The 27,860-nt window shown below is 36.5% G+C and overlaps 1 protein-coding gene across 6 annotated transcripts in view; it reads left to right on the top strand.

Annotated features, from left to right (window-relative positions):
• si:ch211-272n13.3 (ankyrin repeat domain-containing protein 26) overlaps positions 1-27,860 on the top strand; it is a 179,689-nt gene that overhangs the window by 29,578 nt on the left and 122,251 nt on the right. For 4 of the 6 annotated variants that reach the window (XR_005634684.1, XM_039761406.1, XM_039761408.1 and 1 more), the window contains exons 6-13: positions 4,760-4,897; positions 8,958-9,118; positions 9,598-9,648; positions 9,997-10,033; positions 10,112-10,181; positions 13,059-13,119; positions 18,031-18,084; positions 18,357-18,547. Coding sequence is in view for 5 of the 6 variants with exons in the window: in XM_039761406.1 (XP_039617340.1) it covers positions 4,760-4,897; positions 8,958-9,118; positions 9,598-9,648; positions 9,997-10,033; positions 10,112-10,181; positions 13,059-13,119; positions 18,031-18,084; positions 18,357-18,547 (763 nt within the window). In the remaining variant the exon portion in view is untranslated. Of the gene's footprint in view, positions 1-4,759; positions 4,898-8,957; positions 9,119-9,597; positions 9,649-9,996; positions 10,034-10,111; positions 10,182-13,058; positions 13,120-18,030; positions 18,258-18,356; positions 18,548-27,860 lie in introns of all 6 variants that reach the window. The other 2 variants (XM_039761409.1, XM_039761407.1) reach the window with 2 other exon arrangements.

Genomic DNA, 27,860 nt, shown 5'->3' with positions numbered 1-27,860 from the left:
AAAATAACGTAACATGATTGTCAATGTAATTGTTTTGTCACTGTTGTGAGTGATGAGTGTTGCTGTTATATATATTTACACACACACATAAACTATATATATATATATATATATATATACATATCTATACATACACACATACATACATACACACACATATATACACACAATATATATATATACATACACACACACATATATAAACATATATATACATATACATACATATCTACATATATACACACACAGCTATTTCAGATCAGTGCAATACGCTGCTTGTTAAAACGGATAACTCCCGCTCTTACGCAAGTCTGCGTGGATATTATGAACTATCGATTTGTTCAAGTTCTATTTAAATTTTAAATAGAAGGAATTTTTATTTAGTCGACAGAAATATCTTTGGTAGGAATGGTAAAACAGACAGGAATATTATTCGTGAATAAATCAACTCAAACCTTAAACAACTTATAATATTTTGCTCTCCATAAAAATATATCCTGTCTAAATTATACAAGTTAGAAATAAAGTAAACGTTAAAAGAACAAACATTCAAATTTCTTTACTCTTATGTAATTTTATATAAAAATAAACTTAGATTTTAAATATCCCAAAAGATTTTGCTCTCCATAAAAATATATCCTGTCAAAATTATACAAATTCAAATATGAACATGCTGCATAACAAAACCTGGAAATATAAATAAAATGTGTTCCTTTCAGCAATAACAAATCAAATCATTCAGTTGTCTTTGCTCATATGTCATTTTAGAGCTGGACGCCTGGCATCTTTTTTGGCACAAGTTCGCTTCTGTTTGGTGTGAGGTTCTGTGTTGTGGAGATTCTCAGGATGGATTGCAGGTGCTCATCAGTGAGGCGACTCCTGTGTGCTGTTTTGTTAGTCTTTATCACTGAGAAGAGCTTCTCACACAGATATGTGCTACCAAACATGCACAAGGTTCGAGCGCATGTAGACGGACTTTTTGTTCTTCAAAGTCACCAAAGCGCCGTGCAAACTCAGTGCGCCAGTTTATCAGCAAAGTGCGTATTTGGGAACACCGTAGTGACGACTTGGTTTAACATTACTTGGCAACAGGGAAAGTGGGGCAAATTGCACTGGTGCATTTGTGTCTCCCATAAAAGCAGCTTCACTTGAAATCACTTTGTGATTGTGCACGGGTAAAACGTCCGCTGAAGTGTCAGATTCTTATTTAATTCTTCTGCTTTCTGTATCTTCTGCATTGCATTCAGGTTACCCTGATGTTTTGTCTCATAGTGCCGCCTTAGATTAAATTCTGTAATTACAGCCACATTAGCTCCACAAATGAGACACACGGGTTCAGTAAACATATACTCAGCCTCCCATCGGTTTTAAAGGCTCTATTTTCAGAATCAACTTTTCTCTTCAGCATCGTGTGAGCTAGCTTCGCAATAACTTGCAGCATCATAAGGTAGACTTGATTAACGCGGTAAGTGTTCGGCAAGGCAGCTGAAGCGCTGCATTATGGGATCTGTAGTTTATTGTGTTACCAGCGCTTCATATACCCGTGTCATTAATAACAATAATACAGTATATAAAATGATCTCGGGCCGGATATAATTACACTGGGCCGGATGTGGCCCGCGCCCTTGAGTTTGACACATATGGACTAAATAGAACTTGAAAAGATATATTTTTTAAATGTGATCGCAATTCAGATAGAGTTGACGCACTACAGCCTGCATGCCTCAATAAGTCATCCTCCCTCGCTCTTACTTTTTACCGCTCATCTAATGAATACACTGAGTATGGCTTTACCAAAACAATCATTGATGGCTAATAAAGTATCCATTATTCGAGTATGTAGATCGGGATATATATATACATATATATATACCCGCGATCGCAGCGGAGAAGTAGTGTGTTAAAAAGCTAGAAAAGAAAAGGGAACATTTTAAAAATAACGTAACATGACTGTCAATATACAGTATTTGTTTTGTGAGTGTTACTGAGTGTTGCTGTCATCAAGGATTTGATTATCATTATTTCTTTCAATCAGGTTCGTATTTGTAGGATGTGTTGTGTTCAAGTTACATTCCGTGTTTGTCAATCGCTGTAAAGATGACAGGTTTCATTCATCGATTCGCTTCTTACTGCATCAATAAACAGCTCGCCTTCTTCTTTATCTGAGACCTGACACACTGCATGCACGGGTTTTTTACACTGTCTTCCTTTAGCGGACATTGACTTTTTCCACGTGTGCTTTGTTTCCGCAGTAGCTGGATTTATGAATATGCTTGTATGTATCAGACGCTTCATATTTTTGCTGCCTTTTCAATTGTGTAATTCTGTTTTGTTCAGCTTTTGGAACTGTTGCTTTTATCTGTGCACTGCTTCAGTTCACGAGCACATGCATCGACTTTTTCCCAGCTGTGCTGGTGCCATCTCGTAGCTATGTCCATGGCTGTATTTAATGTTACCTTAGTCCTGGCACTTAAAACTTTCTCTTTTGCAGTTTCTGTTGAGTTTGTGCACTGCAAACACCACCCTGACCATCTCATCTTCCTCTGCATAAGCACAGTCCTTCGTGCTACCCGTGAATATTTAGTGGAGTTTGCTATTGGATTGCCGCTAACGGACGGCCTTATATGGGCAGGCACTAAATTACAAACGCCAGCGGCAGCCTGTCTATGAACTTAATTTAAAGTGTAGGTTTACATCGTGCTTTGTTTCCGAAGTAGCAGAACTCATGAATATGGTTGTATATGTCACTGCCGCTTCTTATTGCTTCGCTGCCTTCTCAATTATATAATGCATGTTTTCTTCAGCGCTTTTTGAGGTCTTCCTGGTTTTCTATGTACTGCGTGATTACGTGGGAGGCGTGATGATGTCACACGAAACTCCGCCCCCACGGCGTTCAAGCTCATCTCCATTACAGTAAATGGAGAAAACAGCTTCCAGTTATGACCATTACGCGTAGAATTTCGAAATAAAACCTGCCCAACTTTTGTAAGGAAGCTGTAAGGAATGAACCTGCCAAATTTCAGCCTTCCACCCACACGGGAAGTTGGAGAATTAGTGATGAGTGAGTGAGTGAGTGAGTGAGGGCTTTGCCTTTTATTAGTATAGATGAAACTTTAAAGTAAAAGTGCAAATAATGAAATTGAAACAATTCCAAAGGGAAAAAAAAGCTTTTAAAATTGTATATCCGATTACCCACGACAGGCAATTTAACTTTCTCCTAGCTCTTAAAACAATGACAAGTGACAAGCAAGACACGCAGCTCACTGCAGATGAGCACAGCATGCTTTTTTTGTCGTGCTGCTTGTCTTTCATTTAAAGGCCTGTACAGCAGCTGTCCTTTTTGCCACTTTGTGTCTCTGCCACTCGCATTGTGAATTGGGGGTGGTGGGGGCTGAACGCACGCTAAGGAGTTGCAGTGGGATCATCTGGTGGCGTGTTGCATTTTCTGCTTGTTGTGCTTTGCGTCGATTATTGTAAAGCCTGTACAACAGCTGTCCTTTTGCCACTTCGTGTCTCTGCCGCTTGCGTTATAAAGCGGAGGGTGAACGCAGGCTAAGGAGAAGTGGTCGGATCATATGCTGGCTTCCCGCTGCTGCTGGCAAGCTGTGTGTTCTGCTTGTTGCTTGTCGTTGTTTTAAGAGCTGGGAGCACATGATGTCTGTCTGCCAAAAGCATTCCAACAACTGCTTGGTTAGATGTCCGTGAACTTGTTTTAAATGTTGTCTCACTGCCTTGTCTCACGTGACATTCAAGTGTCTCTTGTGGGACGTCAGATTGTCTTCCGAGAACATCAAGTCTCATTTTCCTAGTCTCCCTCCGAGGGTTTTTTTTTATAATAGAGAGAAAACAGAAATGTAAAAGGTGATCAGTTAATAGTAAAATATTGAAGTTCATAGTGTCTTAATTAGGAAAACAACAATTACAACTTTTAGCTTTTGGTGGATTTGATAGTGTTTTGTTTGTTTTTTTGTTTTTATTTTATATTGGGATGAGTAGCCATCTGGACATGTGGCCTTTCCTTTTTCTAAGGAATTAACTACACCTTGGATTCAGAAAGCCTCCATGTTTTATCCTGTTTCTTCCTACACAATCTTTGTACACATATTTTTGTTTTACTGAAATTTTTGCCCAAAGCCTCATATTCATTATACTCCATAGTGTATAAAATCTTATTATATTCCTTAAACAAATAAGTTATTTCTCAGTGTTCAGTAATCTTAGTTCCAGTGTAGTAAGCTGTGCAATTTTCTTCCAAATTTCTTTTCTTGTGTGTTATGATAAAACCTCATCAGCCTTTTCTCTTTGTTAATGATGATATAATCAAACATTCAGTTCTCTTTTTAGACAGCGCAGCACTAAGTGATCTTGGAGATTATTGGTTAGTTTTTGAAATTAATGTAATTCTGATGCTTTTCTTGTTTGCAATTTATTTTTATGAAAGTCATATGTGATTATTGGTCCTCTCAATTATTGTATGTTTTTAATGTTCCCTAGAGTGTATCTATGGAGATGTTAATCTCTATGAAGATGTTAATGAATTGGGTTTAGCTAATATTAATGGACTGTCATGTCAATTGAGAGTTAAAGTAGTAACGCTTAATATTTTGATTTCAAAAATAAGAGAATCAAGATCAGAAATAACAATGGCTTTATTACTGCAAAATTGGTTAGAGGAAATAAATTATCAATAGAAAATGATAATGAGCTTAGTAAATACTAAGAGAACTAAAACTGTTTTTAAATGATGTTTTTATTTTAGGACAGCTTTAATGTTTGCTGCTAATAATGGTCAGATAAATATGGTTCGTTTACTGCTTCGGTATAATGCTGATATATCTATAAAAGAAGATAAAGGATGGACTGCTGAAGATTATGCAGTTATGAATGGACATCATGCGTAAGTTAGGCCTGTTTTACTTTTTAACAGTGTAATAAAAGAAATGTACTCACTTTTTTAGAAATTTAAAATAATTTTATGTTTAGTTTGCATATCGTTTTTGTAAAATGAGGTTTTAGGTATCTGTAAAATATAATAACTGCATTGTAATTTTGTATATCCTAGTCCTTCATATATTGCTAAGCTTCACTTTACAATGCAATAATATACCTTTCCAGGGGTGAATTTTATGATCACAGATACCATTTCTCCACCGTTCATATTCTTTATAAAATGACAGTTTTGACAGTACATTTAGGAAGCTTTTTTCTGACTTTTGTTGGCTTTCTGCTTATTTTTGTCCTGGCCATACTGTCTTTCACCTTGTGTACATTTGATGTGATTATATGTTGATAACCTGGCTAGAGTGGGTGTGAACCACCTTATTTCTTTAAGCAAGCACAAAATTTGTTAACACCCTTTTCAGCAAATTCTAATTGCAGGTAGGAAATGGGGAACACACCACTAGTGGTTTTGCAATTACAGTATTGTTTACCTTTATGTTGATACATTTTTACAGATTAAGAAGATGAATTACAGTATTGACTAGTGATGAGTTCATCCATTTGATTTTGAAAATCTGGTTAAGGATTTATTCCTTTGAATACAAGTCAGTTATCAAATTAGATTAGATAAACCTTATTATTCCCATAGCGAAATTCAGATTCATACAGCAGCAGATTAATAAAAACAATAATATGGATGCACAGGACAGACAATACAGCCAATCAGTCATTTAAAAATGCTTCAAGAGAGATTTTCCTGTCCAGGAGAGGATTTTTCAAGATGGCATCCAATTTTGCCATCATCCTCTTTTCCACAAGAAGTTTTCAGTGTGTCCAGGTTTCACCTTTTGAAGGAGCAGGCTTTCCTGATAAATTTGTTCAAGTATTGTGCTTAAAATCATATCTTTGGTTTTTGCAAGAAAAATCTCTTCACAGGGAGTTTCTTTTAAAATTGCTTTTGTTCGATTCTATATGTTGAAACTTCTCTTAGCAACCCTGTGATCGATAAAAGCAATTTGAGGAACTGAATTGGTGGGTGGCTTGAATACACCAACCTCCTTCCTTGTTCCTCATATCATATCATATATCATATTTTAATTTGTGTGAAGCAGGATTGGTGGCTAAAATATTATACATTTTATACAGATACTAGGTATTTTGATATTCTGTGATTATACTGTATGCAAATGTTAGGGTACTGAATATTTTCTTAACTTGTCTGTATAGTAATCAGCTCAATGCAACAGATATTGACACTAGAGGATTTAATGGCATTTCCTTCAGCAATATCGTAGCAAAGAGATGCAACCTAATTATATAGAAAATAAAGTATGTCAGTGCTACATTTATTAAAAATTGTGGCAGATTAAAAAATATATATTAAAGATAAGTTATACACTCACCTAAAGGATTATTAGGAACACCTGTTCAATTTCTCATTAATGCAATTATCTAATCAACCAATCACATGGCAGTTGCTTCAATGCATTTAGGGGTGTGGTCCTGGTCAAGACAATCTCCTGAACTCCAAACTGAATGTCAGAATGGGAAAGAAAGGTGATTTAAGCAATTTTGAGCATGGCATGGTTATTGGTGCCAGACGGGCCGGTCTGAGTATTTCACAATCTGCTCAGTTACTGGGATTTTCACGCACAACCATTTCTAGGGTTTACAAAGAATGGTGTGAAAAGGGAAAAACATCCAGTATGCGGCAGTCATGTGGGCGAAAATGCCTTGTTGATGCTAGAGGTCAGAGGAGAATGGGCACTGATTCAAGCTGATAGAAGAGCAACTTTGACTGAAATAACCACTGCTATAACCGAGGTATGCAGGAAAGCATTTGTGAAGCCACAACACGCATAACCTTGAGGCGGATGGGCTACAACAGCAGAAGACCCCACCGGTACCACTCATCTCCACTACAAATTGGAAAAGAGGCTACAATTTGCACAAGCTCACCAAAATTGGACAGTTGAAGACTGGAAAAATGTTGCCTGGTCTGATGAGTCTCGATTTCTGTTGAGACATTCAAATGGTAGAGTCAGAATTTGGCGTAAACAGAATGAGAACATGGATCCATCATGCCTTGTTACCACTGTGCAGGCTGGTGTAATGGTGTGGGGGATGTTTTCTTGGCACACTTTAGGCCCATTAGTGCCAATTGTGCATTGTTTAAATGCCACGGGCTACCTGAGCATTGTTTCTGACCATGTCCATCCCTTCATGACCACCATGTACCCATCCTCTGATGGCTACTTCCAGCAGGATAATGCACCATGTCACAAAGCTCGAATCATTTCAAATTGTTTTTTTTGAACATGACAATGAGTTCACTGTAATAAAATGGCCCCCACAGGCACCAGATCTCAACCCAATAGAGCATGTTTGGGATGTGGTGGAACGGGAGCTTCGTGCCCTGGATGTGCATCCCACAAATCTCCATCAACTGCAAGATGCTATCCTATCATTTCTAAAGAATGCTTTCAGCACATTGTTGAATCAATGCCACATAGAATTAAGGCAGTTCTGAAGGCGAAAGGGGGTCAAACACCGTATTAGTATGTTGTTCCTAATAATCCTTTAGGTGAGTGTATGTTAAGTGATAGATTACTACCTTTGAATGAGAGGTATGATGGAAATGATCATTTAGGGCCATGATATGGAAATTAGCATTTTCCTTGTTTATTAGTAAAATGAGCATGATTGAACCCTGTCGGTAAAAATGAGCTTCATGATGTTGCAACCTTTATTCCAAGTAGGCCTCTCATCATTTTGTCGTTGATTGGTAGTTGTTCCATTGTTCATGCTTTTGCACCAGCATACCCACACACATTTATTACTACTTGCAGTTTATGTGCTAATACTTTTAGTCTGGAGAAGCTCCAACCTTTTTTGTTAAAACCACTCTTATCTTTTGCTAGAATTTGTAGTGATGTGAGTTAAAATTGTTATTTCACTGCATCTTAAATTTAATGCATAGTCCTTAAAATCCAGGAGTATGTAATTATAGTTGTTCTTTGTCGCTGTTGCCTGGTGTGCATTTTGACGTGACACTGAAAAGTGTTTCTCATGAATCGTCAGCATTGTCAGTTGTTTTTCGTTTTGAAGCTCATGATAAATACACAGCAATTAGTCATGCCTCTCTCAGAGTCACTGTGGTTGCATCATTCCACAAGCTAGCCAGAATTATAAGTAGAAAAGTTTTTCAAGTAATTTTATACATAGTCCTACACCTGCTGAAAAAGTTGCTTAATTAACACAGGAAACATGCTGTGGAAGGTACTGATTTCGGTAAACTTTCTTCATTTAAGCATGGGTCTCAGTCTATTTTGGTCTGCAATCTTTATTTGTAAAATCTTAGAACAGGTGGGATGTTTTAAGTAAGCCAGGTTGCAGAAAATTCAATCTTGTGCCTTCTGGACAAGGAAATGGCTAAGGTGTACCCAGACCATAGTAGCAAATGAAATAAACTTCTGTCTCCATGTCACAGTGCTGTACTGCTAATTTATTTACCGTAAGGCAAGCCCATTTTGTGGTTAGAGCTCACCTATATGTTGAAGCTAGATGTGAACTGTTAAAGTCTTATGGTAATTTGTACAAAGTTCGTGAGCAAAGAAGTGATCAGTAGCTGTTCAAAAAATGTTATGTAGTTTATGTTGTTCCTTCTCTTCTGTCATACTACTGAGATAATATTTTGTGTAATTAAGCAGACTTATTTTGGTTTCTTGTAAAATACAGTATGTAAGAGCATACTGCCTTCAAATGATCTACATTATATTAAAATAGACAATTGCAGAGCTCTGATTCCTGCCTTTAAGATTTAAAAACAAGAATATGAATATACATTTAATAAACCCTTCCATTCTTTAACTTTCATTCCTGGGAAGTGATATTACTAAAATTCTGATTAATCTAATTCTGACAAAACTGAGATACTATATGTAGGTCGTTGATCCATGTTATTCGTTTTTTTTGCTTGTTGTAATTTTAATGTATGCTTTTTTTTTTTTATATAGATGCTCACATTTAATAATTGAGCATGGTACCAGTAAAAGATCACAGCAACCAGTCTCTTATGGTGACAGCATCAAAGGAAAAGGTGCATCCTTCTTCTCTAGCCCAATTCGAAGCCCAGAGTCAGGTTTCACTTTGGGAGAACCAGCTACAGATAAAGACGGTATACCAACTATAACAGTATAACAGTTGAAATAATTATGTTTTAGTAAAGTATCCCTGACTGAAGCCATCAGCATTTCATGTGTTTTTTTGTTTTCTTCACTTTTTGTTTAGATGCATTTTTTTTGTATAAACATAGTGATTATATATGGACCAGGTGCTATTATTAGTAGACTTATTAATTACTGGAATATTGGCTGTTTGGAAAATTAATGGATGGATAGCTATACTCTGACATAGACATAAAAAGTAATGTATTAATATTCCCTACATAATTTCTACTGTATGTGTTCCTGCTCATATTTATGAGTAGTTCAAGTTGTGAGCTTTTAAAATTTCTGATTCCTGGTATCAGGTACACAAACTTGAAGCCATTACTGTGTTACATTAAAGATTTTATTTTCTCGTACAAGTTTGTTCACATTTTCCTGATTACATTGTTTCATCTGTCTTCATGCCTTTCCTTTTGAATGGATGTAGAAATGCAGCAAGCTCCAGAGCAGGCAGCAGAAGCAGGTGATTCAGGGAAAGGTATCTGAAGATTACAGTTTAATATTGGTCCTAGTGAATACAAATATAGTTTTTCATACAAACATTTCATATAATATCATATAAGGTATTTGCAGTTAACATAATTTATTAGACTGTATACAAGATATCTAATAATTTTTCTGTTTGTGGCTAAGCATGTGTTTTTCTTGGACAATATGTTTTTACACATTCCAGTATAAGAATCAAATTCAAAATTAAACATCAGTAAGATCTTGTTAGTTATAGGTTTAAATACTAATTCAATGCAGCCTTCTCTGTTGACTCGTATAGTAATATTTATATTTTTCATTAATAACTATACCTTTTGTATTTGTTTTTTTTCTGTAGGTGCAGATGATGATTCCCAAGCTGAATCTATTAGTCGGTAAGGAAAAATAGTTCCTTATTTGTCTCAGTGGTTTCATGACATACTAGACTGACTGATATGATTTCTTATGCCTAGGGCATCCAATAGAGCTGGAGACTCTTGGGCTTCATCTGATGAAGATGAGGACTTTGACTTTAGCCCCAAGGTATTTTGCCTTAAGAAATAATTTTGCAGTTACTTTAATACAGAGCTTTCCTACTATGCAACTCTCACTCAAAATTATTCATAACTAATAAATAGGTTTAAATAATTTTGTTAATGCTTTCCTTACTTTTTCTGTTAAACACTATCAAATCTAAGGTTTTTGTATAAATGTAGGTATTTTAAATGTTTTTTTATCAGAACATTTTGTTGTTTTAATCATAGGAATGTAACATAACATTCTCTAAATGCAGAAAAGGATGTGAATTTTAGATTGTTACATTTAGTTATTAGCATTCATTGAGGATTCAATTTAAATCAAAAATATATTTATATACAGTATAATATATAATACACATACACACTGTTCAAAAATATTAAAGGAACACTTTTTAATCGGAGTATAGCATCAAGTCAATGAAATGTCTGGGATATTGATCTGGTTAGTTAAGTAGTACACGGGGGTTGTTAATCAGTTTTAGCTGCTTTGGTGTTAATGACATTAACAACGGGTACACCAGAGGGGCAACAATGAGACTTCCCCCATAACAGGAATCGTTTAATAGGTGGAGGCCACGGATATTTTTCCCTCCTCATCTTTTCTGGCTGTTTTTTCACTAGTTTTGCATTTGGCTACGGTCAGTTTCACTACTGGTAGCATGACGTGATACCTGGACCCTACAGAGGTTGCACAGGTAGTTCAACTTGTACAGGATGGCACATCAATACATGCCATTGCCAGAAGGTTTGCTGTGTCTCCCAGCACAGTCTCAAGGGCATGGAAAAGATTCCAGGAGACAGGCAGTTACTCTAGGAGAGGTAGACAGGGCCGTAGAAGGTCCTTAACCCATCAGCACGACTGGTATCTGCTCCTTTGGGCAAAGAGGAACTTGATGAGCACTATCAGAGCCCTACAAAATGACCTCCAGCAGGCCACTGGTGTGAATGTCTCTGACCAAACAGCCTTCATGAGGGTGGCCTGAGGGCCCGACTTCCTCTAGTGGGCCCTGTGCTCACTGCCCGGCACTGTGGAGCTCGATTAGCATTTGCCCTTTGCTTTTCACAGATGAGAGCAGGTTCACCCTGAGCACATGTGACAGACGTGAAAGGGTCTGGAGAAGCCATGGAGAATGTTATGCTGCCTGTAACATCGTTCAGCATGACCGGTTTGGTGGTGAATCTGTGATGGTCTGAGGAGACATCCGTGGAGGGTAGACACCAGCACCTTGACTGCCATTGAGTATTGGGATGAAATCCTTGGACCCATTGTCAGACCCTATAATGGTGCAGTGGGTCCTGGGTTCCTCCTGGTGCACGACAATGCCCAGCATCATGTAGAGAGAGCATGCAGGCAGTTCCTGGGGGATTAAGGAATTGATACCATTGACTGCCCCCAGAATTACCACTGATGTAACATTTCTCATCCAACGAGGTGGTGCTCATTGTCAGGCACTGCTGCCTCACAGTTAATGTTTATATACAGTATATAAATATATACATATATATATAACATTAATATATATAAAATAGAGGGACTGAAAGATATGAAAATAATATACATTAAATTTGATATGCTTTCCTCACTCCTCTGGTAGAAAGTAGTTTTTATTTGGTCTAACCCAGAGTATAACAAAAATGTCATTTTGCTGAGCCCATTTTCAATGACCTAATTATTAATATTAAAAATATTATATTGTAGGATAGTCCTGTTTGTTTTTGAGGTTATAGTGATTACTGTTGCACAGAGAATTATAGAGACATACCGCCATCTGGTCAGAAATAGTGAATAGGCAATATGCACACTGTCTTCTGCCTTCAACATCAGATGGAAATGTATGAAAACAAAGTACCTTAATTGTACTTGCTGGTAGCTGAACGTAAAGGTACAACACAATGCTCAGCTGTAGAGCTATCTGTATGCTGAAACTTCTTTTTCTTGGACATTCTCGCCACTACACAAAAATCACAACTGCAGAACAGAACAACAGTAATTGAGCTAGCCGAGATTTCACAGGAAGTATGCCAACTTTACTGTGTGCATATAGCCTATTTCTGGTTTGGAGATCTTATAATATGGACATTCGATAAGTAGGTTAGTGAGAGTAATTCAGCCAGAATAATTTTTCCATTGAGTTGTGGAGAGAACAGAGATACATTATTCTTCTGGCATTCATAGTCATACCTCTCTTGCCTACCTGTGTCTCATTTTTAGTCTCCATAAGCTGAGCTGAATAATCGCACTCCTGACAGTATTTTATAAATCAGTTCTTGTTAACAGGTGCTAGCAAGGCTTTTCTATACTCTGTTTAGTTTGTTATATTGAAACATTACAGTCATCTGTTATATATTTATTTTGTTCATGTAACTCCTTGTGTAGTGTGTAGTGGAAACAGAGACTTCAGTGCTGCTGATTGCTGGATCCAGTGTTTTAGGCTTCGAGTTTTGTTCTTAGTCGTTATCAGTATCCAGTTTACATTCTCTCCTTCTGAATGTATGGGGTTTTTCCTTGGCATACTAATTTGTTTTCCCTCTCATATCAACAAAGAAATATGGATTAGGTTAATCAGTGATGCCAGACTTGCACCTTAGTGACTTTGTAAGTATATGTGAGTGGGCCCTGCGATAGAACAGTTCTTGGTTAGGGCTGTTTTCAGCCTTAGGCTAAGTGCTGCTTGTATAAGATATAAGCCTAGTAGCCCTAATCCCTGAAATGGAATACGTGGGTCTGAGAAAGATATATATTTGAAGAAATAACGCACTATATATATTTTTTTTTTGTTTGTTTCTGAGAGAACAGGTGCAAAAAGTTCTCATTATAATGGATACTTTTACTTTTAATGTTCACTTGGACTTTTTATTTTTTTTATTTTATTACTTCTAGAAACCACAGAGGCCAAACTTGACTAAACTAATGAATTCATCACAAAAAGACAAGAAAAATGGTAATTTTATAGTTTTTGCCTTGCAGTTTCCTTTGTTATTTATTAAATTAATGTTTTAATTGGTCATATCTGTGGTATGATGTGGCACTTTTTACACCTAACCATGTACTTAACAGAGAAATGCATACCATATTATTCTTTAAAGAAATACAGCACCCAAATTATGTATAATATAGTAACAGCCAAAATAACGACTTGTAATTCTAGACTGAGTCAAACATAGACTGTCTAAAAGGGTGAAGGCTTAGGTTTTTATAGGTGGAGGACAGGATGGGGAGGGATCTCAAGTGGAAATGAGGTCTCCAGAAGGGCATGATGTAGCAGAGAAAGTGGTTGGAGTCTTAGCTAGGTTTTCCTTCTGGTGGTCTGTGGAAGAGGGAGAACAGGCATTAGTACTGTTGTTCAACCCCGGCTCTGTATTTTATTCCCAGTTAAGCTCTTAGACTGCCTCCCATGGACACGTACATGACTATATATATATTTGCAGCTGGAGATTTACAAAGAGAGAAAATGAATCACGTATCATAAAGTAGTTTTTATTCCTGAGCTTTCAGCCCTTGCCAGGGGCCTTTATCAGAGGATAATGCTTAGATTTACAAGAATCAAAGGCAATATATAGCAAACATTACGTGGGGGGTAGTTGTTATAAAGTTTTATTTATTATGAACATGTTCTTAAGTTTGCATATGCTGGGTTTATGTCCAAATGTCTGTTGATGGCGTTCTCGTTTGATAGCCAAGATATAGCCAGCTCTCTGGCACTTTTAGTACTGGCCTTAAATCTTACTTGTACATTGTCCCAGTAAATCAACAGGACATACATTTAACTGGGACAATGTATAAGTTGTTACCTCATGTAGTTTGTAGTGGTGGCCAAGAAAGAATTTTAATCTGATGCTTTCATGAAAAAATGACATACAGTAGAGTCTTGCTTATCCTACCTTTGCTTATCCAACATTCCGTATTATCCGACGTCCCACCGAAAAAAAAAAAAAACAAGAACTGCAAGTTGTGAGCGTGAGCGTAGTCTATTTTTTCTTGCTCCCGACTCTACTGTAGCTTATTACAGTGGAACCTCGGTTTGCTAGCATAATTCGTTCCAGAAACGTGCTTGCAGTCCAAAGCACTCGTACAGTATATCAATGTGAATTTCCCCATAAGAAATAATGGAAACTCAGATGATTCATTCCACAACCCAAAACTATTAATATAAAAATGATTCATACAAAATATAAAGTAAAAATACATAAAGCAAATTAACCTGCACTTTACCTTTTGAAAAGAATTATGGCTGGTGTGAGTGAGTTTCTAAACTCTTGTGGGATGCCACCTAACGGGACGACATGTGGAAGAGCATCCCGAAGTAATTACAGTCTCCCAGCGCTGTAGCAGTTCGCCATAAAAGCGAATCCGAAAAGATTGCGGACATGCTATAAGTGCCTGCCGTCGATGGGTGATACAAGGAACATTATAAATGCACAGGGCACAATATTACTTTCCCCTGACCCTACCTGACTGCTGTGTATGTGTATAGGAGAGTGGCAGATCCCGCTACAATAAATAACCGTGCTGTTCCTGTTTCAAGCTGAATAAAGCTGGTGTTGCTAAAGTACTGAGACTCAGCTTCATGTTTTCGGGTGCAAGACAGGAACTTGCGCGTCACAGCACAAACACACACATGCAGTCACAATGCTGTAGTAAACAGTATACGCTCGTACGGATGTTGACTATATGAGTGACGGAGTTAAGGCTCTAGAAACTGCAAATAATTACATTGAGCAACAAGAAGAAGCTACAGGAATCGACATAATGATGCTGCAAAGATGGTGAGACTTGGCAGCGAAGAAACAGCACTTGTCAGGAAAGCAGACTACAGTCAAAAATGTCTTTAAATCATCACAGGACTGAATGTTTTAAGTACATTACATACTGTATTTAACTTCAGACAATTCTGTAACTAAGTTCATTTTGTCAGTTAATTGTTGTAAAACATGATTATTAGGTTCGTAATGTGCAAATTTTTAACATAGCTTGATGTTTAATAGGCTTTTTCTTAAAACCTCCCATTATCCAACATTTTTCCTTATCCGACGTTCTGCCGGCCCGTTTATGTTGGATAAGTGAGACTCTACTGTAGTAAATTTTTATAGAATGGTGACCAGTGCTGGAGAGAATAAAATGTTCATGAAAAAAATCTTTTGTTATTTGAGCTGCCTAATCTACACAGCTCAGGTTATCCACTTGCATAGTCAGAACATTCAAAATGCATTTATTTTTCTGCTAAAACATTATTAATAAATGACTAGAAAATGTAAGTAGTGCAGAAACAGGAATACTCTTCACATGGGGTCACGATTTTGAATTGAGAACAGAGCTCTTGACCATGAAAGAGGGGAAGAAGCGATCTTCAATTCAAGAGTGTGACCCTATGTGAAGAGCCTTCCTGTTTGTGAACTACTTTCTTTTTCCGGAGTTATTTAATTAGCAGTGTTTTAGCAAAAAATATATGCACGTTTTGAACACTGGATGACATGAGGCCTCATGCATAACGCTGTGTGTAGAACTCCCACTAAAACATGGTGTATCAATGCACACTTCAGTTCCATAAATCCCATTCAGCATGAAAAGTAATGCACGTGCACGCGCCTGCCATCCCACCCGAACTCCTCCTAGAATTTTCCATATTTTAATATGCAAATAAATGTAAACATCCCCTTCACCGTTCAGTGTTTGGTTAAAAGAGAATTGCAAAAGCACATAAAATTAAAAGAATTTCAGCGAATGAAAGTGGAGGCAAGGAAAAATGTGCCATTTTTTGGCTTAAGCAGTGGTATAAAAAACAAAAGGAAGTTGATTGAGTGATACAGAGTGATGGTGAAATGCGGAAGTTCAAGTTCAGAAAGTTGCACAGTGCCTGAAATAAAAAAGAAGTGGTCAGATATCAAAGTCGAGGCATAGCCATTGTAAACTTTATCTTAAAATCAATGTTAAATTTAATAGAGTTTCTTCGATCCCATCGTAACTAAAATAGCATGTTATATGCTTTGTATTGTATGTGTTCCGTATGTGTGAATCACTATGTACTTTTTAAACAGGCTTTCTCTTACACCGACATGATTCAGAATACATTACATTCATGATATTACAGCTCTCTCTACAAATTAAATACTAAGATGTATATTTGATATCATTTTCATGATGAAATGATTTAAAGCATGTATCAAATATGGGGGCACAGTAGTAGCAATGAGCTGGTGTCCTGTCCAGGTATTGTTCCTGCCTTCTACAAGATGCTTGATGGAAGGTGTACGACCCTCAATGTAATAATTTAATGCAGCAGTACTGTCACTCTCAAATGTACCAACCCCCAATTCCTGTCCTTTCTTTTCTTTCACTATGTAACCAATCACCACACAATAAGCAGCTTTAAAATATGTCACACCATCTGTAAGCTTCGCACTTCCATCTATCTATTCATCTAGTCCCAGCAAGCATATAGCATGAGGAAGGACCAATCCCTGGATGGGGCGCCAGCTCATTGCTTGTGCTGTGCCACTATGCCCACACATTTAATTATTAAAAGTGTACATTATTTAAATTAAGTTAAAAATATATCAGTATAATGTAATATTCATACTTTAATGCATTTCATCTTAAAAATGATACGAAGAGCTCCAAGACAATAGCTGTTGGAAATCTAAATCGACTTAAAAGCCAGTTGTCATTATCTGTAAATACATGCTCTCTTCTATTGAACTGAATTGAATTCCTTTATTGTTATTGTATGGTATGATGAGATTCAATATGCAAACCCTCCATAATAATAAAAATATACAATACGAAAGCATAAGTACAATATAGATGTACATATAATGGAGATAGTGCAAATAGTTCATAAGGTGGGCTCACGTTGTAGAATATAACAACTGTAGTGGAAGTTTACAGTGAGGCAATTGTAATTCTAAGTACAAACAGTTCTACCGGGAGTGCTTGATGGACTGATTGAGTGAGTTTATAGCTCCTGGAATGAAGCTGTTTCTGAACCTCAAGGTACATGCAGGAAAGGCTCTGAAACGTTTGTCGAACGGGAAAAGTTCAAATAGATTGTGTGCATGGGTGAGGCATTATGTGTTATAAATGCTCTCCAGGGTAAATGCTATATCCCGATAATAATCATCTGCGCTCTCGACACAACCCGCCATAGAGCTTGCCAATCAGCTGCTGTACAGCTGATTCCATGCTCAGATACAGTGGGTTAAAATACTCTGATTGGTGCCCTGAGAGTAACAATGCTAAAGCACCTAGGTATTTGGAATAGTTTGGCCATTCCGTGATACAGGTTGATAACAATCAAATGCCTTAAATTTATAAATGATACGCAGTTCACTTAAGTGTGTTTGATAAAGCTGCATCGGGGATGTGAATCTAAAAGGATGGGAAACCACACAGGAACAGTAGCAGTAGCACTGCTTTGACGGTGGGTGCTGCCAGTTTGCAAAATTGAGTGGAAACTTGCATATGTACAGGGTAAAGCTGGTGTGAGAATGTGCCTGACTTTACACCAAGTTTAGTTTTTATTATTTGAGCGTGGAAACGGGAGAATGCACTGTTATATGCGTGAGGCCCCTGATGTGTGGATTTATGTGTCATAAATAATATGAGATTTTTAATGGACATTTTTATATTGTTTGCTGTTGTCCAGTATTGGTCCAGTTTTATCACAAACATTATGTCCTTTCTCCACGAAAATGTGGGATTAAAATTTTTACACTGCTACCACTACAAACTACATTGGGTAAGTAAGGCATGTTTTATTTCCTTTTTTAGATAAAGAGTTACTTTAAGATGCCGCTTTGCTAAAATAAAGCAATATTTTGTTATTTATATTTTAATTATATTCTTTCTTATGTAGTTTTTGAAAATGCTGTTACTAGAAATCCCCGACCTATAGAGCAACCAGAACCCAGTAAGTTAAAATCTAAAGAAGACTCTAAGCAGAAGTATGAAGATGATACAGATTATTCCCTTCCCAAGGCCTTTTCCTTCTCTGCTTCTCCTGTTCACCCAGCAGTCCCTTCCAATGCTCCCATGTCCAAACATCCTATGACCAATTCTGCTCCTGTCAAAGAACCCAAAAAGGTAAACACTGCTATTTATTTATTTCTGTATTTGTCATCTAAATTATTTTCTTTCTTTCTTATTTTGACTGTCTCCTCTTGGGATGTGTAATGAAAAAAGATGAATGCACTGAGGAATTTGAGAATTTCAAGGAGAGCAATTCTGAATTTGAAGAATGTGAAAGTGAGAAATTAGATGGTCCAGATAGTGAAGAGTCTGAAGATCAGGATGGGGAAGATGATGTAGTTGAAGGGGATGAAGAATTTAATGAGCAATCTGAAAATGAAAAAGACGATTTTAATAATGAAGAAGTGAGTAAAGGGGATAATGAAGAGAAGTATAATATTCAGAATGGTTATTGTGCAGAGCATATTGAAAGGAAATATTTTAAATAATATACTCTATACCTACCAGATTAAAACAGACTACAGCAAAATTAGTGGAAGGGAGGAACCAATTCTACACCTAGGACAAACAGTTGATGTTTCAGATAGCAATAGTCAAGATATAGTCAAATATAGCAAACATGAAGAACAAAGAGTAATTAAGTATGTCATTGAAAGGGATGCTGTAGCTGAAGACTGTGGCCTCCAAAAGAACGTGTTTAGTGAAAATATTAGTTGTAAATATTCTGAACTTCATGGTGGCTTACAGGAAATTGAAGTAGTTAATGAAGTACATACTCTGTGGGTTAACAGCCACATTAGAGACAAACCTTGCATTGTTACTGATTTTTATCAAAAAACAAAACCAAAGAGATTTTTATAATGCTTTAGTCAGTTTATAATAACAGTGATAGTAGGGATTCAGACTCAAAGTGAGTCAGAAAATGACGTGCATTCTTTCTCCGATGTAGAACCCTCTTCATCATCTGAGTTCACTTCTACTGTAGCGCATCTTTATGTGAAAACAACGGTGTCAGATGGGGGCAGTGTGACGGTAACTGGGAGAATAAAACACAATGCTAACCTTTACAAGTACCATACATGTACACCGGCTGATACAGACTCAAATCAAATTTATGTTTTTATTCTAAAATAGTAAGAATAAGAGCAATTCACTTCTCAAACCTTAGTCGTGTGGGATTGAACTTGTGACACTTTGGTTACCAGTCAGAAGTTCTTACCGTTACGCCACCAAAGCAGTCGTGTTAAAGACGTGTCAATGCTGCACCCTAATGTGGGTTTGTTATATTCTTGAAGAAAAGCGCACTTGTTTTTTTATACTTGTACCTTTTGAAAAGTGTTTATTTGATATTTGGACCTTGGGCGTCACACATTATATGCTTCATGTCTACATTTTGTCAATTATATTGCCTTCAGAAAGTATTCAGACCACTTCACGTTTTACACAATTTGTTATGGTGCAGCTTTATGCTAAAATTATTAAATGCATTTTTTCCTCATTAAAGAACACTTAATATCTCAGAATGACAAATTGAAAACATATAGTGAAACATCACATTGTCGCAAGTATTCTCTTTGGCATTGATTATGCCATGATCCATACTATACAATGTGATGCTTCTGTGCTAATATAGAAGTCAGAAATTGTCAAAGAACAATCATAGAAAAGACAAAATGAAAACCGTTAACTGTCTCCTCTCATGAAAGTACTTAAATCTAGAGCTGTTGTGATTGTAATTTAACTCGGCAAATAAAATTAGTTTTTTTTTTTTTAAAGTTATATAAAAACAACAGCAATTTTTTTCACTGAATTACTTGTTGCTTCCAGTTTCACAGAAATTCTCAGACCTAGATTACAATGTAATTGTACCTGTAGGCTGCATGAGTGGCTAGTTATGATGGAAGTATCCATAGAAAAGGAGCACAAAATGGCAGCTGATGAAGACTGTCCTGAGCCACAGTGTGTGTCATAATACAAATATAAACTGCATCAAGCAACTTTATACACAGTGCTTCTCCTTAAAAAGACTCATAGCATCTGTGGTAGCATCATGGTTCTGAGCAAATTTTTTTGAATATGAGAAGTGTGAAGCAAAAACCAAAGTTTAGTAATCAGACGTTATGGCTGACTTTTTTTAAATTTCTGGTAGCTATATTTATAAGTAATACTTAAGTGTATTATGCATGCTCCCGTTAATCATAAAATGCATTAAAAGTGTATCTCCCTTATATAACCAAATTACTGAAGATGGAATGTAGAACACAGCTTGTACAAGAAGCAAGAAGAATAAATAACATTCATCTCAACAGATTTTGTGCATATACGTTTCCAGCCAGTAAAGTTTAAAATAAATAATGACGATTGATCCAAACCTCCCTCCCTTCTTCCCAGTACTCCAGCATAGCATGTGGCTTTTGGAATCTTCAAAATTGTTCCAATAGCCATAACTGAAGTAGCATTATAGACATTTCCATTGAATTGTCTTATTTCAAGTCTACTTTCTGTGTTCTTAAAGTAAATTATTAAGTTAAATTAAAGTAATAACTTAAAGATTTAGGCATACTACAGGGAGTGCAGAATTATTAGGCAAGTTGTATTTTTGAGGATTAATTTTAATATGGAACAAACACAGTGCTATCAGTCAATCCAAAATGTTAATAAACCTGAAACCTGAATGTTTCACAACGGAAATGTGAGTGTGAACATCATCAGGGGAATACATATGTAGACAATTATTAGGCAACTATTAGTGTGCAGATTTATTATGCAACTAAAGGAAAAATGAAAATTTTCCCATCTCACTTGTTTATTTTGATCTGTTATAGTGAGAATAATAAACAAACACCTCAAAATTTACAAATAAACATCTCTGACATTTCAAAAAAAATAAATCAATCAATCAATGACCAATATAGCCACCCTTCTTTCCAATAACAGTCATAAGCCTTTCCATTCATGGAGTCTGTCAGTTTCTTGATCTGTTGACGATCAGCTTTTTGTGGAGCAGTGACTACAGCCTCCCAGACACTCTTCAGAGAGGTGTATTGTTTTTCTCCCCGTAAATCTAGCGTTTAAGAAGTGCCCACAAGTTCTCGATAGGGTTTAGGTCAGATGAGGAAGGGGGCCATGTCATTATTCCTTCATCTTTAAGGCCTTTACTGGCTGGCCACGAGTGAGAACTTCGATGCAAGTGATGGAGCATTGGCCTGCATAAAAATCATGGTCTTTTTCCTGTATCACTGTTTGAAGAAAGTGTCTTCGAAAAACTGGCAGTAGGTTTGGGAGTTGATTTTGAGTTCATCTTCAATGCAAAAAGGTCCAACTAGCTCATCTTTAAAAATACCAGCTCATACCAGTACCCTACCTCCACGTTGGAGTGGAGCTCTGTGCCCATTACTGATCCACAGGTCCATCCATCTGGTCCATCAAGAGTCACTCTCATCTCATCGGTCCATAAAACCTTTGAAAAAATCTGTCTTCAGATATTTCTTGGCCCAGTTTTGACGCTTTCAACTTATGTTTCTTGTTCAGTGGTGGTTGGGTTTCAGCCCTCCTTACCTTGGCCATGTCTTTGAGCACTGAACACCTTGTACTTCTGGGCACTCCAGGTAGGTTGCAGCTCTGGAATATGAAAGTACTGGAGGATAATGGGTTCCTGGTAGCTTCACGTTTGATTCTTCTCAAATCTTTGGCAGCTAATTTGCGTCTTTTGTTCTCAACACGTTTCTTGCGACCCTGTTGACTATTTGCAACAAAATGTTTGATGGTTCTGTGATCACACACCAATATCTTAGCAATTCCAAAAGTGCTGCATCCCTCTGAAAGACTTTTTACAATTTTTGACTTTTCAGAGTCAGTTAAATCTCTTTTTTGGCCCATTTTGCCTGAGGAAAACTAGCTGCCTAATAATTCTGCACACCTTGATATAGGGTGTTGATCTCCTTAGGCCACACCCTCCCTCATTACACAAATACACATCACCTGACAAGCTTAAATCCAATAAGCATTCAAGTTAATACAGCTTGGAGTTGGAATATACGCATTAAAAATGATGATATGGTCAAAATACTCACTTGCCTAATAATTGTGCACACAGTGTAAACAGGGTAAGTAATACATATATTGTAGCAGTACTAAGAAAAGAGATAATGACAGTGATTAAAAGTAGTAGTGTTATTATAAATGATATAAAGAATAGTCAACATAAAAAAGATAATCCATTTATAAAAGTAATAGTGTCAATAATAGCAATAATAAACATTCAGGATTTCTAATACTTACTCATGGGAAGGCTGAGCCTATTGTGGCAGCAAGAAGTAATAGGTCACAAAGCTTCAAAGCAAATTTTAGACATAAATTTGTATAAAAATAATTTAAACAATAATGAATAAATAACTTACCAAGTTTTACACATGCATACATATGCGCATATATATGTACGTGATAATTAAAATTCAAAAGAAATAAACTATTATACATAATTCAATGAATATGAAATTTAGGGTATAACAGAGTATAACTCTTAAATTTTTAAGTAGAAATAATAGCTGTTTATATCAGTATTTATAATTATTATTACTTACTAGACTACAAGCAATGTTACCTGGCTTCACCCAGGATATTTTGTAAGACACTGGGCGTCATTTATAGTGTCATTGTTACACTGTATTGATATTGATAGATTTTTTTTTTTTAAATGAAGGAGTAATATTATTGGCAGGCAGTATGGTGTAGTGGTTTAGGGTTTGGTGGTAGGGTTGTATAATTCAAATGCTGGTAATGATGCTGTGTGACCATGAGCAAGTCACGTTACCTGCGTATACGTAAACTGAAAAAACAAAAGAAATGTAACCAATTGTATTATCAAACTAGGCTGACCCGCCTTTTAAGGCGACCGACTTTTAAGTTGACCACTTCTTAAGGCAATTCAATATGTAGATCAATTTGATATTTTATACAAACTCATTAATTTGGTTATATTGCATTTGAGCGGTATTACTTTAATACTCATAGTTTCTGTTATTTTTGTGATGAAATTTAAACTTTTTCTATATTGAGGTCGCCCTTTTAAACCCCCCTCCCCTGATATTTACTACGCGATGAGGCATTTGTACTCCATCAACATTAATTATTTCCAGAGACATAATTTTGTCAATTTTTCCAGCGCATCGCGCACAAAAGCAAGGGAACGATGGGAGCACCAGAACCCTGCTTACATCATGTCGCTTCGTACCGCAAGCTGCAAGTAGTAAGTCTGTGATAGGCGGAATACCGCTACGCTTTCCACTCATGGGATGGAAGGACAATCCCGACCGCTTTTATATAGTAATAAAGAAGAAGAAGATATCGCACAGTCTGGAGTAGAAAATCATCGTTTACCTGGAAAAACGAAACTACAAATCCCATCGTGCATTGCAAAATTGGACGGTGTGTGTGTGTGTGAAACTCCGCTCCTGTGTAGCACTCATGAGACGGAAGGACAATCCCGACCGCATTTATATGGAAGGATGTTTTAAGTCACCTTGGATAAAGGAGTCAGTCAAATAATAAGTAGTAATAATAGTACTATTAGTCCACTAATGCTGCTTATTCTTGAACATGCTACTTGCAATTGCTCAGAAGTAAAGCATAATATAAATTTTTGCTATTCCTCGTGATTTGGATTTTGTTGATGGTCATTGCAAAACACAGTTTTACAGGAAAGTGTTTTCCTTTGAACTGAAATAAGAAATCAGTAAGAAGAGTGTGAAATTTGAGTATTTGTTGTTATTATTAGATATTTATTATTTTCATTTGTTTACATTTTTCTCGCAAGTATTTTTTTTTTGTATGTGGTTCTCAGATGTGAGTGTATATGTAAAGAAACACTCTTGGAGAGTGTGAGGAATGAGGCATCCCTGTTCAAAGTAAGCAGATGCACATGTAAATGATTTCAGAGGTTGGGTTGTGGGTCTTATTTCAAACTCCATAGATGTGAATGTACTGTATATTACAATGGAGTAGCTTGTAGGGGACCCGTTAAGTTTAAACTGACACTGTTCATCCAGGCTTGTCTTGGACCACTTCTGCTTTACTTCTTAAACAACAACAACATTTATTTATATAGCACATTTTCATACAAATAATGTAGCTCAAAGTGCTTTACATGATGAAGAAAAGATAAACAAATGACAAAGTAAGAATTAAAATAAGACAACACTAATTAACATAGAATAAGAGTAAGGTCCGATGGCCAGGGAGGACAGAAAAAACAAAAAAAACTCCAGACGGCTGGAGAGGAAAAAATAAAATGTGCAGGGGTTCCAGACCATGAGACCGCTTAGCAACCTCTGGGTATTCTACCTAACATAAATGAAACAATCCACAACAGTCCACTTTGTATTTAAGGTTCTCATGGAAGGACTAGATGATGATGGCCATGTAGACTTCTGGCTTTTAATCCATCAAAGTAGGAACATCATGGTGCTTTGATTAGGTGGTGGTGGCGCAGATCGCCACCACAGAAAACCGGGAATAAAAACAGAAGAGAGAGTAGGGGTTAGTACGGATTTTAGAGCCACCATGAATAGTTATTATAATGAATTGAATATACAGAATATCAAGATTAAATGAAGTTATGAGAAAGCCATGTTAAAGTAATGTGTTTTCAGCAGATTTTTTAAAGTGCTCCATTGTATTAGCCTGGCGTATACCTATTGGCAGGCTATTCCAGATTTTAGGTGCATAACAGCAGAAGGCCATCTCACCATTTCTTTTAAGTTTTGCTCTTGGAATTCTAAGCAGACAGTCATTTGAAGATCTAAGGTTATGATTTGAAATGTGTAACGTGTCCAACATTCCGATATATAAGATAGAGCGAGATTATTTAAGGCTTTGTAAACCATAAGCAGTATTTTAAAGTCAGTTCTGAATGACACAGGTAACCAGTGTAGTGACATCAAAACTGGAGAAATGTGCTTGGAGTTCTTTTTCCTAGTTAGGTTTCTAGCGGCTTCATTCTGCACTAGTTGCAAACAATTTATGTCATTTTTGGGTAGTCCTGAGAGGAGTGCGTTACAGTAATCTAGATGACTGAAAACAAAAGTGTGAACTAATTTTTCAGCATCTTTCAATGATATAAGAGGTCTACCTTTTGCTATGTTTCTTAAGTGAAAAAATGCTGTCCTAGTGGTCTGATTAATATGCAATTTAAAATTCAGGTTACAGTCAACAGTTACCCCTAAATTCTTTGCCTCCATCTTGACGTTTAATCCTAATGCATCAAGTTTATTTCTAATTTCATTGTATCCATTATTGCCATTCACTAAAATTTCTGTTTTCTCTTTATTTAGCTTGAGAAAATGTATCCAGTTAGAAACACAAGTAAGACATTATGTTAGTGAAATAACAGCATCTGGATCATCAGGTGCAATTGATAAATACAGCTGTGTGTCATCAGCATAGCTGTGGTAGCTCAAGTTGTGCCCCGAGATAATCTGACCTAATGGAAGCATGTAGATCGAAAACCGCAGTTGACCCAGGATAGAGCCTTGATTAGCACCATATAGAATATCATTTGTCTTTGAGTTGTAATTACCACAACTAACAAAGAATTTTCTACCTGCCAGGTAGGATTCAAACCAATTTAAGACACTGCCAGAGAGGCCCACCCATTGACTAAGGCGATTTCTAAGAATGTTGTGATCAATGGTGTCAAATGTGGCACTCAGATCTAAGAGGATGAGAACAGATAAATGGCCTCTGTCTGCATTTACCCGCAAGTCATTTACTACTTTAAAGAGTGCAGTTTCTGTGCTGTGATTTGTTCTAAAACCTGACTGAAATTTAACAAGAATAGCATGTTTATTGAGGTGGTCATTTAGCTGCATAATGACTGCCTTCTCTAGAATTTTACTTAAGAAAGGCAGGTTAGAAATAGGTCTAAAATTTCCAAAAGCAGAGGGGTCAAGATTATTTTTCTTGAGTAGGGGTTTAACTACAGCATTCTTAAGACAGTCTGGGAAGACCCCCATATCTAATGACAAGTTTACTATGTCAAGAATATTAGCATGCCCGATACTACTTTGAAAAAAACTTGTTGGTATTGGGTCAAGGACGCAAGTGGAGGGTCTCAGTTGAGAAATTATTTTATGTAAATCAGGTAAATCTATCCTTGTGAAAGAATTTAATTTGTTTATAACGGAGTACTGGGGCTTAGGGGGATCCACAGTGTTGGGGAGATATACTATATTATTTCTAATATCATTAATTTTTTGATTGAAAAATACAGCAATACCCTCACAGGTTTCACTGGAAGTATTTTGGAGGCATTCCTTTGTGTTACCTGGGTTTAGCAGACGATCAATTGTAGAGAATAAGATTCTGGGATTACTAGCATTGTTGTTTATAATCTTGGAGAAATAGCAGCACCTCCCAAGATGGACTGTGTTATTGTATTCTGTTATTTTAACCTTCAATATTTCATAGTGGATAGTTAGTTTAGTTTTCCTCCACTTACGCTCAGCTCTATGACATGTTCTGTTTAAGTCAGACACTCTTTGGGTCTTCCATGGTATAACAATGCTAGAAGATTTTTTAACTGTCTTTTCAGGTGCAACTATGTCAACAGCAGCTCTCACCTTAGTATTAAATTTTTCCACCTTACTATTTACATTATCCTCGCTATTATAGTTAGCACTATAAATGGACTGATTGCTTAGAATGTTTGTAAGTTTTAAAGCTGCTGCTGAATCAAAGAAGTGTTTTTTTAACAATATGCTTCTCATGAATGTTTTCTATCATTATTTCTATATTAAATAGTAAAAGAAAATGGTCTGATAGACCATATCAATATCAATGACCTGCTTTACATCAACTTTTAGACCTTTGGTAATTACTAAGTCTAACGTATGACCTGCTTTATGTGTAGGCTGATTAACGAGCTGTCTCAAATCAAGAGTCCAGGAGGTTCATGAATTCTTTTACTTTTTGGTCACACTGATTATCAATATGAAAGTTAAAGTCGCCGACTATTAAGAGTGTGTCATAGTTCGTAATTAAAATTGACATTAAGTCTGAGAATTCCTTAAGGAAAGACGCATTAAATTTAGGAGGTCAATTCATGGATAATACTAGAAAGTGAGAATCTCCATGAATAATAACAGCAAGATACTCAAAAGACTTGAATTTACCAAAACTGACATCTTTACACTTTAACCGGCTCGAGTAAACGTTTGCTAGACCGCCGCCTCTCTTTCCTTGGTGATCCTCATGAATAAAACTGCAATTCGGAGGCGCAGATTCGATTAAAACAGCTGCGCCATCTGAGCTAAGCCACGTTTCACTTAGTGCAATAAAATTAATTTTTCTATCACTAATAAGATCATTGATAAAAAACATCTTGTTAATTAATGCTCTAACATTTAATAGTCTCATATTTAAAATTTCGGGGGAGCAGAGCTGAATTCTATGTGCGTTATTGGTATTTGGAGCAGAAACCAAGTTATTTTTGTTAGCGCCGCTCTGTGTGTATTTTTTATTTAATCTATAATCTGTGTTTATAGTTTTATTACATTGTTCATCTAAAGTAGTAATTGTAATTAAATTATTAGTGTTTATGACGCACTGCCTAGATTTTTTACATGCATTGAGATTGGTTATTAGAGTATTAATGTTGTGCACTTTTACAGAAGACTTTGTTAAGCAATTATTATGTCCTAGCAAAGCTTTAGTATTATG

Source organism: Polypterus senegalus, chromosome 8 (genome assembly GCF_016835505.1).
Source record: "Polypterus senegalus isolate Bchr_013 chromosome 8, ASM1683550v1, whole genome shotgun sequence".
NCBI classification, from domain to species: domain Eukaryota; kingdom Metazoa; phylum Chordata; class Cladistia; order Polypteriformes; family Polypteridae; genus Polypterus; species Polypterus senegalus.
Note: the sequence above shows the minus strand (reverse complement) of the source record. Positions and strands in the feature narration are given on the sequence as shown.